General features: G+C 31.9%; 1 protein-coding gene across 1 annotated transcript in view; it reads right to left on the bottom strand.

The window, feature by feature from the left end:
• The window catches only part of SEMA3A (semaphorin 3A), a gene marked incomplete at its 3' end in the record, with an annotated part of 192,026 nt that overhangs the window by 26,503 nt on the left and 150,785 nt on the right, over window positions 1-14,738 (bottom strand). The window contains exons 8-12 of the mRNA XM_084230360.1: window positions 13,520-13,634; window positions 13,357-13,426; window positions 11,070-11,214; window positions 7,845-8,064; window positions 4,658-4,749 (exon numbers count right to left, since the gene is read on the bottom strand). Coding sequence (XP_084086486.1) covers window positions 4,658-4,749; window positions 7,845-8,064; window positions 11,070-11,214; window positions 13,357-13,426; window positions 13,520-13,634 — 642 coding nt within the window. The remainder of the gene's footprint in view (window positions 1-4,657; window positions 4,750-7,844; window positions 8,065-11,069; window positions 11,215-13,356; window positions 13,427-13,519; window positions 13,635-14,738) is intronic.

Genomic DNA, 14,738 nt, shown 5'->3' with positions numbered 1-14,738 from the left:
CTGAGGAATATTTTTCTTTCTATATTCTGATTAGGATTTGATGTCATCAAGAATGAATGCATCTTGGATATAATTTGAAACCACTGGAATGTTCTGTGATTAGTCAAGGTGTTTCACTAAAACCAACCTCAAGAATGCAATGGACATAGTGCTGGCTTTAACTCAGGATTTTATAAGAGATTTGGCTTTCAGTCTAACAGGTCTATATAATGAATGTGGTGTCATGGAGATGATATTATGGTAAAATTAACTGGTTAGTTGACATTAAATAGCTTCTTTTTAAATCCAAGAATATCAGATACATCATGACACTAAATCTGTTCTTTGTCTATTTACCTTGTCAATCTATCATAATGAATGCTCAAGCTAACCCTTTTAAAATTTATTTTATGTTAGTTGGAATGACTTGCATGGCTCAAATAGAAATGCAGAAACTGTAACATTTGCTTCTTTCACTGTATATACTTTACCGTGTTTTGTATTTTTTTTCTCCCACTCCAAAATTAAACAAAGTTTGACAGTGAAATATTCCAATTGCTAGACCACAATATATGTATGAACTTTGCCTGATAGAATAGAATGCTGAAAGTAAATATTTCTCTAAACTCTGCCCAAATATGTTTTGTCTACTGGAGTGTCAAAAAAGTAACAATGACAATAAGACACAGCAGAGAACATGGGAATAAACTGGAACATTTATCTGTGGAAGGAAATGTATTCCAGGTTGCAAGCAATGTTTTTATAAAATTGTAAACTCATAAAAAAATCATTTTTATGCCAGCATCATATTATTTATTTATACTTAACTGTTAGAGAATGATAAAGACCCTTTCTCATGCCTTAAATGCCACACAGATGCCATTCAATAGTTATCATAGGTGTAATTTGACTGTATTTTTATCTGCAAAATACTAACAAGATATAACAGATATTAAATACTTGTTTGCAAAATTGTTGTCTTCCAATATTTCATATTTTGTCAAAAGTCATTTAATAGATCATGTCAAATTATTATTTCTAAACTAAAAGCTTTATTAATGCACTAAATATATAACTAGAGGTGAAATACAAACTTAAATTACAAAGATATGGGAAATGAAAATTAGCTATAATATAGTATTAAATAATTATGCATGTTTGTTTATAAATTTGTGATAGAAAAATTAAATGAGAAAAAAAGGAAACTTTTTTAAAGTGGCATGATTTGAACTGATATAGCTATATAACATAAAATTAATTGTATTAATAGGTAGTAAACTAAGTACTTTAAATGATGAGTCTAAAAGTTGCATAAAGTCATGGACCAGGTTTACAGTGTTCGCCGCTGAATCACTAGAACTTAATTATGTGTCAGGACAATGGTAAACAGAATATGTTTTGTTTAAAATGGGCAGAAGAGCTAAAAAGAAACTTCTCTGAAGAGGAAATGCAAATGGCCAACAGGCATATGAAAAAATGTTCAACATCACTTGTCATCAGGGAAATGCAAATCAAAACTACCATGAGATACCATCTTACACCAGTGAGAATGGCACATATTAAAAAAACTAGCAACAACAAATGTTGGCGAGCGTGTGGAGAAAAAGGAACTCTTCTGCACTGTTGGTGGGAGTGCAAACTGGTCCAACCACTGTGGAGAGCTGTGTGGAGATTTCTGGACCTACTAAACATAGAGCTTCCATATGATCCAGCAATTCCACTCCTAGGTATTTACCCAAAGGACACAGAAACATCAATTCCAAAGAACACCTGCACCCCTATTTTTATAGCAGCACTGTTTACAATAGCTAAGCTTTGGAAACAACCCAAATGCCCAAAAATAGATGACTGGATCAAGAAGATGTGGTACATATATACCATGGAATATTACTCAGCATTCAAAAAAAAGATAAACACATGCAATTTGCAGCAACATGGATGGTGCTGGAAGGGATCATGCTCAGCGAAATAAGCCAGAAAGAAAAAGAAAAATACCGGATGGTCTCACTCATAGCAGGAATCTAGAAAACTTAAATAAGGGACCAGGAAAATGAATAACTATAAGAAAGTGAAAATCAAAATCAACAAAAAACTATGAACCAGAGACACTTTTAGGGGGGCGGGGGTGGGAGGGGAGGGATTGGGGTCAGAATGGGGGGGGGCTGCAATTGTATGGGGAATATAAAAATAAAATTTATTATTTAAAAAAAATAAAAATAAATAAATAAAATAAAATAAAAAGTCTCATATTAGTTGCAAAAAAAAAGAATATGTTTTGTTTATAGTTGAATTACTAAGTGAAATTTCTTTTAATAATATATAACTAAAGATAAATATGGAATTATGACTAATACAAAGGATTCTAGAAAAAGTTGTAAATTTTTAAGTTAATGTAATATTTTATTACTTCCTATAACTTCATTTACAACCATGGTGACAATATAAATTTTCAAATTTATTTCACTGGCTTTTTTATTTTCTACTAGAGACTAATTGGAGCATAATCTGCAGGATAACTTGTTTCTAGTCCTAGTTTGTCTTCCTCATGTTCTGGCACCTCACTCTAAGCATGGACTCCCATTAGAAGGCCTCAATCTCTTAACATTTATCATATTTCATTTTCCATCAATAATGATACCTTCCTTTAATAAGTGTTGGTTTAGAACATATCTTAGGTCCTGGAAACATAACAATGAAAACCAAACAGCAATATATTTTTTCACCTTCAGAATCTTTAATTTACTTTCTAAATTTAGATGGACCCTACATTACCAGCAAGGTCCATTTGGATAACTATTTTTGAATTTGTAAGATGAAGTATCAACACTGAAATGAGTCATGGTGAAAGATAGGGATTATTACTCATCATTCTATGCCACACATAAATAAACAACAAAGTACCTGATTTTAAAAAATCATAATAAAACTAGGATGATTTTAGTGTTTGAAGATTAAACCAAGAATTACAGAAAAAATTGTTTATTTTATGGCTTATTTTCATTTTTGCTAAACTAAAATAATAAAATTATATTAACAATTAAATTTTGAGCATGGTACCTGGTACTACATACAATGTGTTTTTTCATCTAACATGTCTAATTCTTCCAGTCTCCTTGTGAGGTTGGTGTTAGCCTCACTGTTTTATTGACAGGGAAGCTCAAAGGGATTGGACAAGTGTTCCAAATAGAACTGCTCTGTACATATAACTGATGAACCTAAATTCTTTCCATTGAATAATTGGGTAGTTGTCGCCACAAGGTGTTTGTCATGATTTACTAGTTACTTGTTTTTTTTTTTTTTTTAAAGATTTATTTATTTATGCATACAAGAGCTGGAGTACAGGCCAGATGTGTGGGAGGTGAGAGGATTCACCAGAGACAGAGTGGGGAGCAGAACATGTGGACTGACTGAAATACACTGCTGAGGGGAACAGTAGGTGAGTCAGGAGAGGTCTGCTGCGCCATGTGGGTCACCTCCTGGCTGGGGATCGAACTTGTCCTGCAGTGGCTGCGGACAGCTTCACAGTGCTGTGTCTTAACCCCATATGCCACCAGGGAGCCACCAGTTACTGTTTTAATGTTAATCATAATTTTAAGTGAATGAAATAAATTAGGAGTTTACCATACTGTACTTATAATTTTCTCTTCAAAATATTGCTGAACAGTGAGCAAAGATCTCTTGGGCTAATAAACAGGTCAAGAAATATGAGATAAGAATAGTTTTACGAGCACCTTGCTAATATTTAATTAGCTAAAATTTTTAATTCAGTTTTCATTTTATAAAGTATCTGAAACACCTAAGGCAATAGTTAATTGTGCAAATAGTTCCAATTTTTTTTTCATTTTCTGTCCACAAAATTATTGTAATTCAGCTTGCTTTGCAGGTATAAATTTATCATATGTGTTTGCTGAAATCACAGTTTTAAGGTATCTGTCATGGCATAAAGAATTCATATCAAGGCATGCTTCAAATTCAAACACTTTCTATTCGCTAGCATTCCAAAAGGAACAACAGACATTTTGATATATATTGCTTTGGTTCTCTTCTCTCACTTCAAACTACACCTTGCTTCTTCTATCCCCAACCCTATATAAATTTGCCTAGGCTGTGTCTGTCTTTTAGGAGCAAAGAACAAATATCTGCACATTTCTTAAGTGTGTCCACTATACATCCGTAACAAATTTGCCACTGGTGACTTTAATACATCAAACATATTTTGCTTATAATCTTTTTAAGAAAATATGATAAAAACAATTTATGAGTAAACTGAAAAAAGGTTAAATTATCTTTAGTTTCCTTGTCATTCTGAATCCATCTCCTTTAGCATGGAAGTTACCGCATAAGAACATAAAGCTTGAAGGGAGGTTTTGGGGTAGGAGGCAATGGCACATGGAGTTTATTCATTGAACTAACTTACATAAATAACATAAAATGTAAATCATGTATTTTATCATTGAGAAAACAAAATATGAGCCAAGAATATATTTCTTAGCATTTTTAGATTTAACTAGCATTGAACATTTCAAGGTTTATTTTGACTAGTGTCTGGCTTTCTAATTGACAAGCTAATTAGAAGGGTGTGCTAGACTACTTGTCCATACCAAGTTCAGTGTGCAGCTGTCCTGGGGGAGAGACATACAAGTGAACTTGTTGACACTTGAAATTAAGCAGCACTCACCCGAAAAACTGTCATTTCTTCCAGCAAAACTTCTTCTAAATCATGCCAAGTCTCCTTAGGAATTGAAACTACTTTAAGAACGGTTCCAACATCTTTCAAAAAAAGTAGAGAAGACCACAATTTAAATAGATTTTAACAAAAGTTTGGTGTTAATTAATGCAGTCAGTATTTGATCAAAATGAACATTTGGACCTAAGTCTCTGTTTTAATTCATGTTTTCATTACAGTATTTTTAAAATATAAAGTTAAATGCATTTCATGCAACCAGATACCAAACTATAAATGTAGCCTTGAAATAAAAATAATTGTATTTTTAGAAATATATGAAACTTTGAGGGTGGTTTTATCTGGAACTTGGATAAATAAAAAAAATTATAATCACTAGGCTGGATTAACTATTTTTATTTTTTTTAATCTCAAATGTTAGAAGATTCAGAAAAAGGTGTAATACCAGTTTGACATGACTGGTTTTTCCACTTTCATTATGAAATCAGGGACAAGGATGAAGCCTAAATGTAGATGTAAAATGCAAGGAATGTTGTTAAGCAACAAGAGTTAGAATTTCAGGGCCTGGCTGCTCATCTTCCTGTCACCTGAAAACCTTTAGTCCTTGGAGGCCCCTAAAGACAGCTCAATGACCATTAAGTGATGAATGGCACTAACCTAATTTCTCAAAATAAACACCTTGGATTACTTATTATGGTGATTTTTCAACAATTAGTTAATCAATGTTGCTTAACATACTGGTTTTATTAGCATACTGGTTAACCAAATTTAGATTAAATGAAATTTAAAATTTAGATCATAAAAAAACAATTAAATTGAAAATGTTTTATAGAAATTTCAAGAATTATTCATTCTAATTTTCATGTTAAAATAGACACTTTAAATGGCAAGTGCTGTCCCTTTTACTCCCTTTTGGTTTATGAAGATATTAATTTCCCAGTATCTACAAACTATGTTCCTATTCCTTGATAGAATGAACAGGACCTGATTAAACACTTTGACTCTTCAACATTGCACTTTTGATAAACTGATCAATTATTTTAGTTTCAATTAACTCAATTTAAACAGGTTTAACAGACCAATTAATAAGAAAACCTTGCAAATAAAAAAAGAGTAAGTTACACCAGAAAAACAATTAAATTTATTCATCATACTGATAACCATTTTCAGATCAGAATGATGTGCTACGTGGAATCAAGAAAGATTGCCAGTGTATCCTTTGTAAAGTTTTAAAAAATGCCCTCCTTTAAGAGCATCCTTTCATGTTTACAGAACCCTTGACTATTCATAATACAAAGATTAAAGGTAAATTAGGTTAATCTACTCTGTCTCTAGTACCCAAACATCACTTTATCTGTGTTACAGATCAAGTTTACAGAGTAGTATTTCAAACAATTTTGCACAAACTGAATCAGATTACTCAACTAGGATCAATATGTGCAACTTAGTTAAAAGGTAAAATTACTGTAATCAATTTACTCTGCTGACAGATGACCCTGATCTGTGCTGACTGATAGCCATCCACAATACTGGATGTTCAAAATGCTCGTGAAATTGCTTCCTTTAAATACAACTTGTTTCCAAGAGAAATGAAGAACTCAAGATTGGATTTCTTTGGTTAAATAGCCAGATGCAAGTTTTGGTGTGTTTTGACAATGAGTGACGGCTTCTCACATTGTATAGACCAGAGATGAAGAAAAAGATCTAAGTGTGATATTTTATTGAGAAAGCTTAATTATTTTGCAGAGGTTTGATTATAATTTGACATTAGATGACAAACTAATATTTATTGAAAAGAAATCATATCATCCTATTATTTTTAAAGATATTTATAACTGGAAGTTGATACTTGCAATTCATTCACTTTTACATAACTCTGAGTCTCATTGGATTTTTTATTTGATAAAGAAACTTTCTTATAAAAACAGTCTGTAATGTATTGCTCAGAAACTGACACTGTTATATCTGATAATAAGGGAAAAATAAATGTTATTATACAAGGTTCCAGTGGACCACTCACTCTGCTTCTCACTGATTTATGTCAGTTAACAATGTTAATGGAGACTAGGAATTTATTACCTTGGAATCTGACCCTAAGAGGCACATTTTAGATTGGTAACTGGTACTTTCAAAATAGCATTATTATTATTATTATTATTAAAAAAAGTAGGGGGAAAATAAAATTTCAAATATCAGTGGAATTCATTCTGAAAATATGCCAACAAAATGTTTATTTATGATCATGTATATAGTAGTAATATGTTGTTAAATTTCTATAGAAATAGGTTTAAAATATATCTGATGATTTCTTAGATCCATTTCTTATTTTCCTGAGGGTTCTTTCTTTTTTTCTTGGTATAGCAAAAATATTGAATGAGTTTTATTGTCAAAGTTATCTTCTGGAAGACTTGTACCCTATTGTAATTTTATTTTTTTTTTTATTTTTTATTTTTTTTATCTTTTATTTTTATAGAGGCATGCTTTATTTATTTGTTTGCTGGTTTGTTTGTTTTGTTTATACATGCACTGGGTACAGTCAGAAGCGCCGGAGGGTGAGAGAATTCCCCAGAGCCAGAGCAGGGAGCAGAGCAGGCAGAAGGACCGAGGTACACTGCTGAGGGGAGCAGCGGGCGGCAGGAGAGGTCTGCGCGCCATGTGGGACCCTCCTCTGGTGGCCGGGGAGCAGCCGGGGATCGAACCGGCGCCGCAGAGGCCGCAGGCAGCTTCGCAACCCAGCGCTCAACCGCTGCGCCACCGGGGAGGCCCCCTATTGTAATTTTAAAGATCAATAATTTTAATTTTACATCAATATATCCTGGAACCATTATAGCAGTCTTGAGAATTTTAGGCATGATTTGAGGAATACATCTTTGTTCTAAAAATCCACTGGCCAGAAAAGAGTTATGATTTAATTATAGACATAGGTTCCTCACTTAATCATTAGCTTTGCCTAATTACATTAATAAATTTTGATTGAAAAACAAATTTATTTTAAATTAATATATGTCAGTTTGCTTAAAAGTATACTTGTAATGACAAAATGTTCAGATTTTTTAGTCATTTATTAGCTTACTATATACCTTGAGAATGACTATTAAATCTTCCTTCAGTTCTTATTATTCTTAATCGGTTAAACACAATGTCCTGGGAGAAAAGTTAGAGATGAAGTTAAAATTTTTACCTGTTCCAATAAACATGACATCATACTGGCCATCTTCTGCATCAACTCGATCTACTACAATTTGTGTAAACTGATAATTTACATCTGTTTTGATCATTATCGGGCGGTTATTAATAGGAAACACTGGATTGTACATGGCTGGATGGCTTCTGGCAAATGTAATAACATCATCTGGAAGGTCCTTTGTAGAATCAAATCCACCAAATGTTTTACTGGGACACTATTAGGATAAAAAGAAGAATATATTTTGATTAAAATCTAATGAATAAGATTATAAATCATACGATTATAAATAATCTCCATGGTCTAGAACTCTTAACCTTCTATTATTTTTTCAAGTATGTAACAAACTAAAAACTATAATAAGGCTTAAATTATTAAATGCAATATATAATATATAATTCCTAGATAAATCTTATGTCTCCATGGTACATAGTTATGTAACCATTTCTTAACAAAAATTGTGAATGCATCTGATAAATTCAATGTGCAGGAGGTATCTGACGCCTCAAGAGTGGCAACACCATATATGTTCTTCATATGACAGAGGAAGTATTGGAAATAATGAATGAAGTATGTTACTACTAAGTGCAATTAATCATTAGAATACAAAAATTCAGAATAATTTTCTGTATATATTTAATTTTTCCTGTGCCATTATGTTAAAATACAAATGCACTTTTCAAACTAATAGACAATATATACTATCATTTATTCCTTTGCTTCTAACATGAGGGGCAGGGAAGGTGAACAGTGGGGAGAGAGCACAATGAGCTATGGTGGTGGAAATGGGTGCTTTGATGATGGAAGTGCTATGGCAACATCACCAGAAGGTGGGAGCAGGGGGAACACTAACTTCCAAAATACAAACGACAATATAAACCAATATCATCTGAATAAAAAAAAGAAACGATTTTTTAAATTCACCATGAAAATCACTGAAAGCTATTTATTTAATAAAGTCATTTTAGGGATAAGGGAAGATATTATTTAAAGTGGTTAGCAACCTGCATGATATAGATAATGACTGATAAGAAGAGCAAACAGGGGCCTCCCAGGTGGCAAAGGGGTTAAGTCTCAGCTATCACTGCTAACACACATGGCCAGGCAGAACTCTCCTGCCTTGACCGCTGCTCCCCTCAGCAGTGTATTTCAGTAAATCCACCTGCTCAGCTCCTTATTCTGTCTGGTGAATCCTCCTACCTCCCACACCTCTGGCCTATACCCCAGTCCTTGTATGCATAAATAAATAAAAATAAATCTTTAAAAAAAAGAATGGAAAAAACAGGTCACAGAGGACCCGAAAGGATGTATTGTGGCTTAATGGCATAGTATCACAGGTGGATTCACACATTCCACTAAAAGCAACAAAACAAAAATGAGAAAATTCAGATTTTACTCCATCTCTTTTTTTACTGCATTTAATTATGTGATATGAGCATCCAATACAATATCTCCAGTCTCTTGCTTTTTGGTCTTACACTTAAATATTGTCTTTTACATAATGTAAGAGCTTGGGAACTTAAATGTAATTACTAGAGGTTTAGGAGTAGAATCAATAATCTTTGCCATTACCTTGATATAGATTATTAATAATTCATGAGAAATGAAATAAGTAAACCTGGTTTGAAATCAGACGAGTATCTATCTATGAATATATATGTTTGTATATGTACTTTGTATATATAACACACAAATACAATAATGCAGTATTAGTTTACTTTCTCTTTAAGTAAATTATAACATTACTTATTTAATATTATATAAGTATTGAATATATGTATAAATTCCTAGAAGAAACAATAAAACCTATTTTTATATTTTATTGTTTTTATTTTCTATTGACATTTAAAAATTTAGAAATGTGTGATTGAAAAGTAAAGTAATGAATAAATTCATCTTGGGTTTTTATCTTAAAATTTGTCTCATTTATAATAAAGTCCCATTTTATTCACACTTTGAATATCATTTAATATGTTACTACCCAATATTGTTGATGGAACTAAATATCAGCTACCATCTTCGGAATTAATAAAATATCAGCTACCATCTTTGGGATTTATTAATAATTAATTAATAAATAGGCATAGGGATGATATAAAACTGTCCATTGACAAATTAAAAGCAATGGACCATTAAGCCATGGAATAAATATTTGTGCTTTTTATAATAAATATCCCATCTTAGATATTTATTCTTCTGAAATTCTCTTTAGGTATTTTTTTTTAATTTATAAGATCTATTAGGTAGAAGTTAAATTTGCAAAATAAAAACATGTCAATTTTCTCATAAATTTAGCATTATTAGAAAAACAAGAATATTAAAAGCATCCTATGTCTAATATAATCATATAAAATATAATTTACTTGACTTCAGTAGGAATAAAAACAACTGAAGCAAAACTAAAGTAATAAAAAACTTCAAAGACAATTTTTTTCAATTATATTAAATTACTTCCTGAAAGACTCTTAGAATTGGAAGATGTTGCCCTTAAGTGGATGCTTCTATCCAGGTTGTTCTATTACCTCTGATATCATATTGACAATGACTCATTTTCTACCATACTGAAGTCTTTCCTTCTTTTTCTTTTCTCCCTACTTTAAATTGCAAATCCAAGCTGGTTTTATTTTCAGTTTTGTACAATTATTTTATGCCTGAGTGTGCTTATACTTTCTGGAGAATAAAGGGAGAGGTTGGCAAGAATAGATGGCATCTGTTAAAATATCTAGGCACTGCTCTCTCTGAAATTATTTTCACATATCTTTTATTACCTAGTCGAGGAACATGTTCCTTCCTCAGGGGAAGGTAATACTGATCTTTAGTTTTTTTTTTTTTCTCCTATTGAATGTGCAACCCTTGATCCTTCACTAAGATCCCACAGACCAAGAGCAGGTGTATCCTAATTGTTTCACCTTCCTCTGAAGGCCATTTCCATTACATCCACTCAGAAAGGAAAATAGAGAAGGCTACTGGGGTAGTTTCTATTTTGAAAAAATTGAGTGCATACATAATAACTGATAAACATTGAAAAGAAACACGTCTGTAAAAAACACATTTGTAAATGTGGAATTTCATGATATCATAGAAAATCTTTGCTTTGATTTTATTTACAGCTTTGGGAATCATTGTTTTACAATTTATTTAATAACTGCTTGTTGTTGCTTTTTGCTTTAACTTTTAGAATAAATTTATTCTTTTGACATTTTGAACAGCCATTGCACTTACAGTTCCCGGCCGTGGGTAGGGGACTCTTCCTTGATAAGGCACCCACTGATAGTTGGGACCATCCCTGTGAGCATATGGACCAAGGAACACCCTTCTCACATCACTCATGCTATACATACACACGGCTGATCCCTTGAAAATGTTACTGAAAATAAGAGACAAAAAAAAGCAGACTTTCATTTTTATACAGTGGCAAGAGATCATGAACTACTGCTAATGAATTTTTAAATTTCAGATGTCTATTTTCAAAACTGAAATACAAATTCCTAGCAACTTCAATTAGTGTGCGGTACTTTATTTTAGCCACACACAAACACAAAATCTATTTAAGAATACACAAAACAAATTATGATTTTTCAGAAAGAGATGGTATAGATGAAACCCTCTTTAGTTCTCATAAACTATATATTATATATATATATATAAACTATATATGTGAATGGGTACATTCAAATCAGACACAAGACTTCTTAGAAAAAAAAATTACATGCATGACCCTCTAAAATATGTAATATTTAACTTTGATATCATGTAAAAATAAAAACTTTGGTAATATATTAAGCCCCAAGCATCAGTACGGAAAACATGAAACTTTTAAGAATGTTTAATAAGTCATTTTATAACTCATTTAATAACTCTGGTCAGAGAATGAATAGTCAATATCAAACAATAAATCACATTATTAGTATCTTAATCGCCCAAATACCCTATATGTTAGATTAGGGAATATGATTTGATTTGCATGGAGGCATTTAAAACATCTCTTTCCAAAACAAAAAATCATTTTAAGTTTATTTTATTTTAAGTCTATTTAAAGTGGAGGAACTATCCCCATCATTTTACTAGAATCAGGTAATTGCAGCAAATTGGAAGTGTGCTATAAGCTAGCACAATTTTTCATTTTATTTTGCTTACATAAATACAACTTGAGGAATCTATTTCTACAAATATATAAAACTCTTGTGCATATTTGAAATGTGGAACACTTATCTTTTAACAGTCTGTCCCCATAGAGAATTACATATAAATCAGACCAAATGAAAAACATGTGTTCATAAGAGTTTATTATTGGAAATTGCAAGCTTCATGAGGGAAGAGACCTGACTCTCATCTGCAGCATCAGTTACATGTAAGGGCATCACCCAGAGAACTTGTTAGAGATGATAATGCTTAGGATTTATTCCTTTCTTATGAATCACAAACCCCTGGGGTGGAGCTTGGTACTCTATAGTTTAACATGCACTGCAGGTGATTCTGATGCAGACCCAAGCCTGGGAATCATGCATGAAGAAATGAGAAAGCAGAGGAAATATTCTGTTTGCTTAATTTGAGCTTCCCACATTTGTTACTTCAGTAATCATTCTGTTTTTTTTTTTTTTTTTTTTGTTTTTTACCAAAGAGGAGAAATATTTAGGTATGACAAAATAACATAAAATTTTAGTAACACAAATTTCCTAATTTTACAGGTTACTTTTTAAATTATTAATTAAAAGTGCCCAAGAAATTTCGACTGGCTTTAATATTCACAGTATAAATCAGGGATGGACACCGCGGTTACCCTTCCTCTTTGTGTTGTCACAGTTCCTTGTAACACTTTTCCTGACTCTTTTTTCTGACAATTTTTCTTTTAAACATTTCATCTTTATCCAAATGCATATCACTATTCATACAGATGTAAATGTGTGTGTGTGTGTGTGTTTAGCAAGTCCAGGATATATAAATTTTATACTGAAATTAATTGTCAGGGACTAATTGCTGCTTCATTGATAGCAAGGGTCTTGAGGAAGAAGGACATGGTAAGAAAAGGAGCGCATGAAAGAAAGGAGGTGGTGAGGGGGTGGGCCAAGGAGAAAAGAAGGGTGGGGGAGAGAGCTAAAGGGAAAAGGGAGTAAAGATGAGGGGGAAGAGAAAGAAGAGAATAAAATTTCATTCACCCTTAGTTTCTATCACTACACATGCTAATCAAAACCCCAATTTCCATTTTTGTAATAATCTATATTTCCTTCAAATATTTAAAGTATTAACTAGACAGAGGACATGACACACATTTTCCTAATTGTTTCATTATTCTAATGATGGTGGTGATATTCTATACTAAAATTAATTAATTTAATTTTTAAATCTACTTAGGTCTTAACTTATTTCAGCTACCAAAGAATGTACAACAGCTCACAGGTTAAACAAGAGTTTTTCTTTCAAAAACATATTTTCACAAATTATGGATATTTGGAAAGCATCTACAGGACATGAAGCTTCTATGATAATGAAATAGTAAAAAGTTGTTTACCTGGAAGTTGTAAACACTCCATATACAATTGGATTTTTAGGATCTTTAGAATTCATTAGGAATATATCCTCTGTTTGAAAATAAAATTGGAGAGAGTTGCATTTTTCAAGGTCATCACAAATTCTGAACAAATATTCTCTGCACAACATCCTCAGCTACTTACGTAGTTCATCAAAATGAGTGTCAATGCCATTTGGACCTGGCACAGAGCAAATCAGACGAGCTTTGAGGAATGTTGTCCATTTATTTACCAGACTTCTATGTCCCCCGAAGTCGTTCTAAAAGGAGAGAATGTCAGTTTTAGGAACTGTGCATGCTAATGATAATTTCAAATATTTTTCTTATATTAGTACCTTCAGACAGACACAAAATATATTTCCTAATTTTACAAAATAAGGAATTTTAAATGACCAGTTTACGAATAACTATGATTTCTTATTACATTGTTGGTCAAATAACTCACTCCAACTTTCTTCAAGGAGACTCATAATAATTTCCCTTAGCATTAAAAAGTCACTTTATTTTTCCATTTTGTTACCACTCTGTAATGAAGTCATTGCTCTCTATTTTGTTCTGGTTTAGGTATCTCACCCTATGTATGTATTTCTTGACATCTTACTCAGTAAATAGACTGGTTCACAGTCAGTGCTTGGCACACAACAAACACTTAGTGATTGTCTGAATAAAAGAATAACCCATAATGAAAAACATCTCAAAGCTATGCTAGCATCAAATATTTTATATGGTTAACAATAAGCAATTGCTACTTTCAAATAGCATGATGAGAAAATGTTTGCATAAGCCTGAATAAAGCTAACTCACTCCATAGCAAGCATTTGGAAAAAAGTGTCTTCTTCCAGAATATAAAACTGAATTTAATCTATGGTAGCGATAAATTCTATAATGATGGTATGTATTTATTGGTAAATTAGAGTCTTTTTATTTTAAAATAGTATTTGTATCTATATGTTTAAAGAAACAAATGATCCTTCAAAATATAACACTGATTTATATTTTGTTCATATGATTTTAAATGCTATAAAGATTTTTTTTAAACCTTTGTATGTGGTGCTTTAAACATCTAGACTTGTGGAGAAAAGAGTTTCAAGCCCTTTACCTACTTGTTTGTTTCCAGATAGTTAAAACATTTAATTTCCAAGTAAACAAATATATTAGAGATAAATAATTAGATGAGTGGGGTAGAAAGGAGGTTACCAAAAAACAAAACAAGAGATTTTTAAAATTTCACACTACTTTCATAAAAAGGAAGAATTCCATTTTAAGACAATTGTTGGAGCTCTCTGTGATTTTCCTGAGTTTAAGCTGCTTTAATATACACAGCAATAGTTGGCTGTGCTTATATTGCATATATGTACTACACT

The sequence above is a fragment of the Talpa europaea genome (assembly GCF_964194135.1).
Source record: "Talpa europaea genome assembly, chromosome: 3".
Classification (NCBI taxonomy): Eukaryota; Metazoa; Chordata; class Mammalia; order Eulipotyphla; family Talpidae; genus Talpa; species Talpa europaea.
This window is presented reverse-complemented; position numbering and strand designations above follow the sequence as displayed.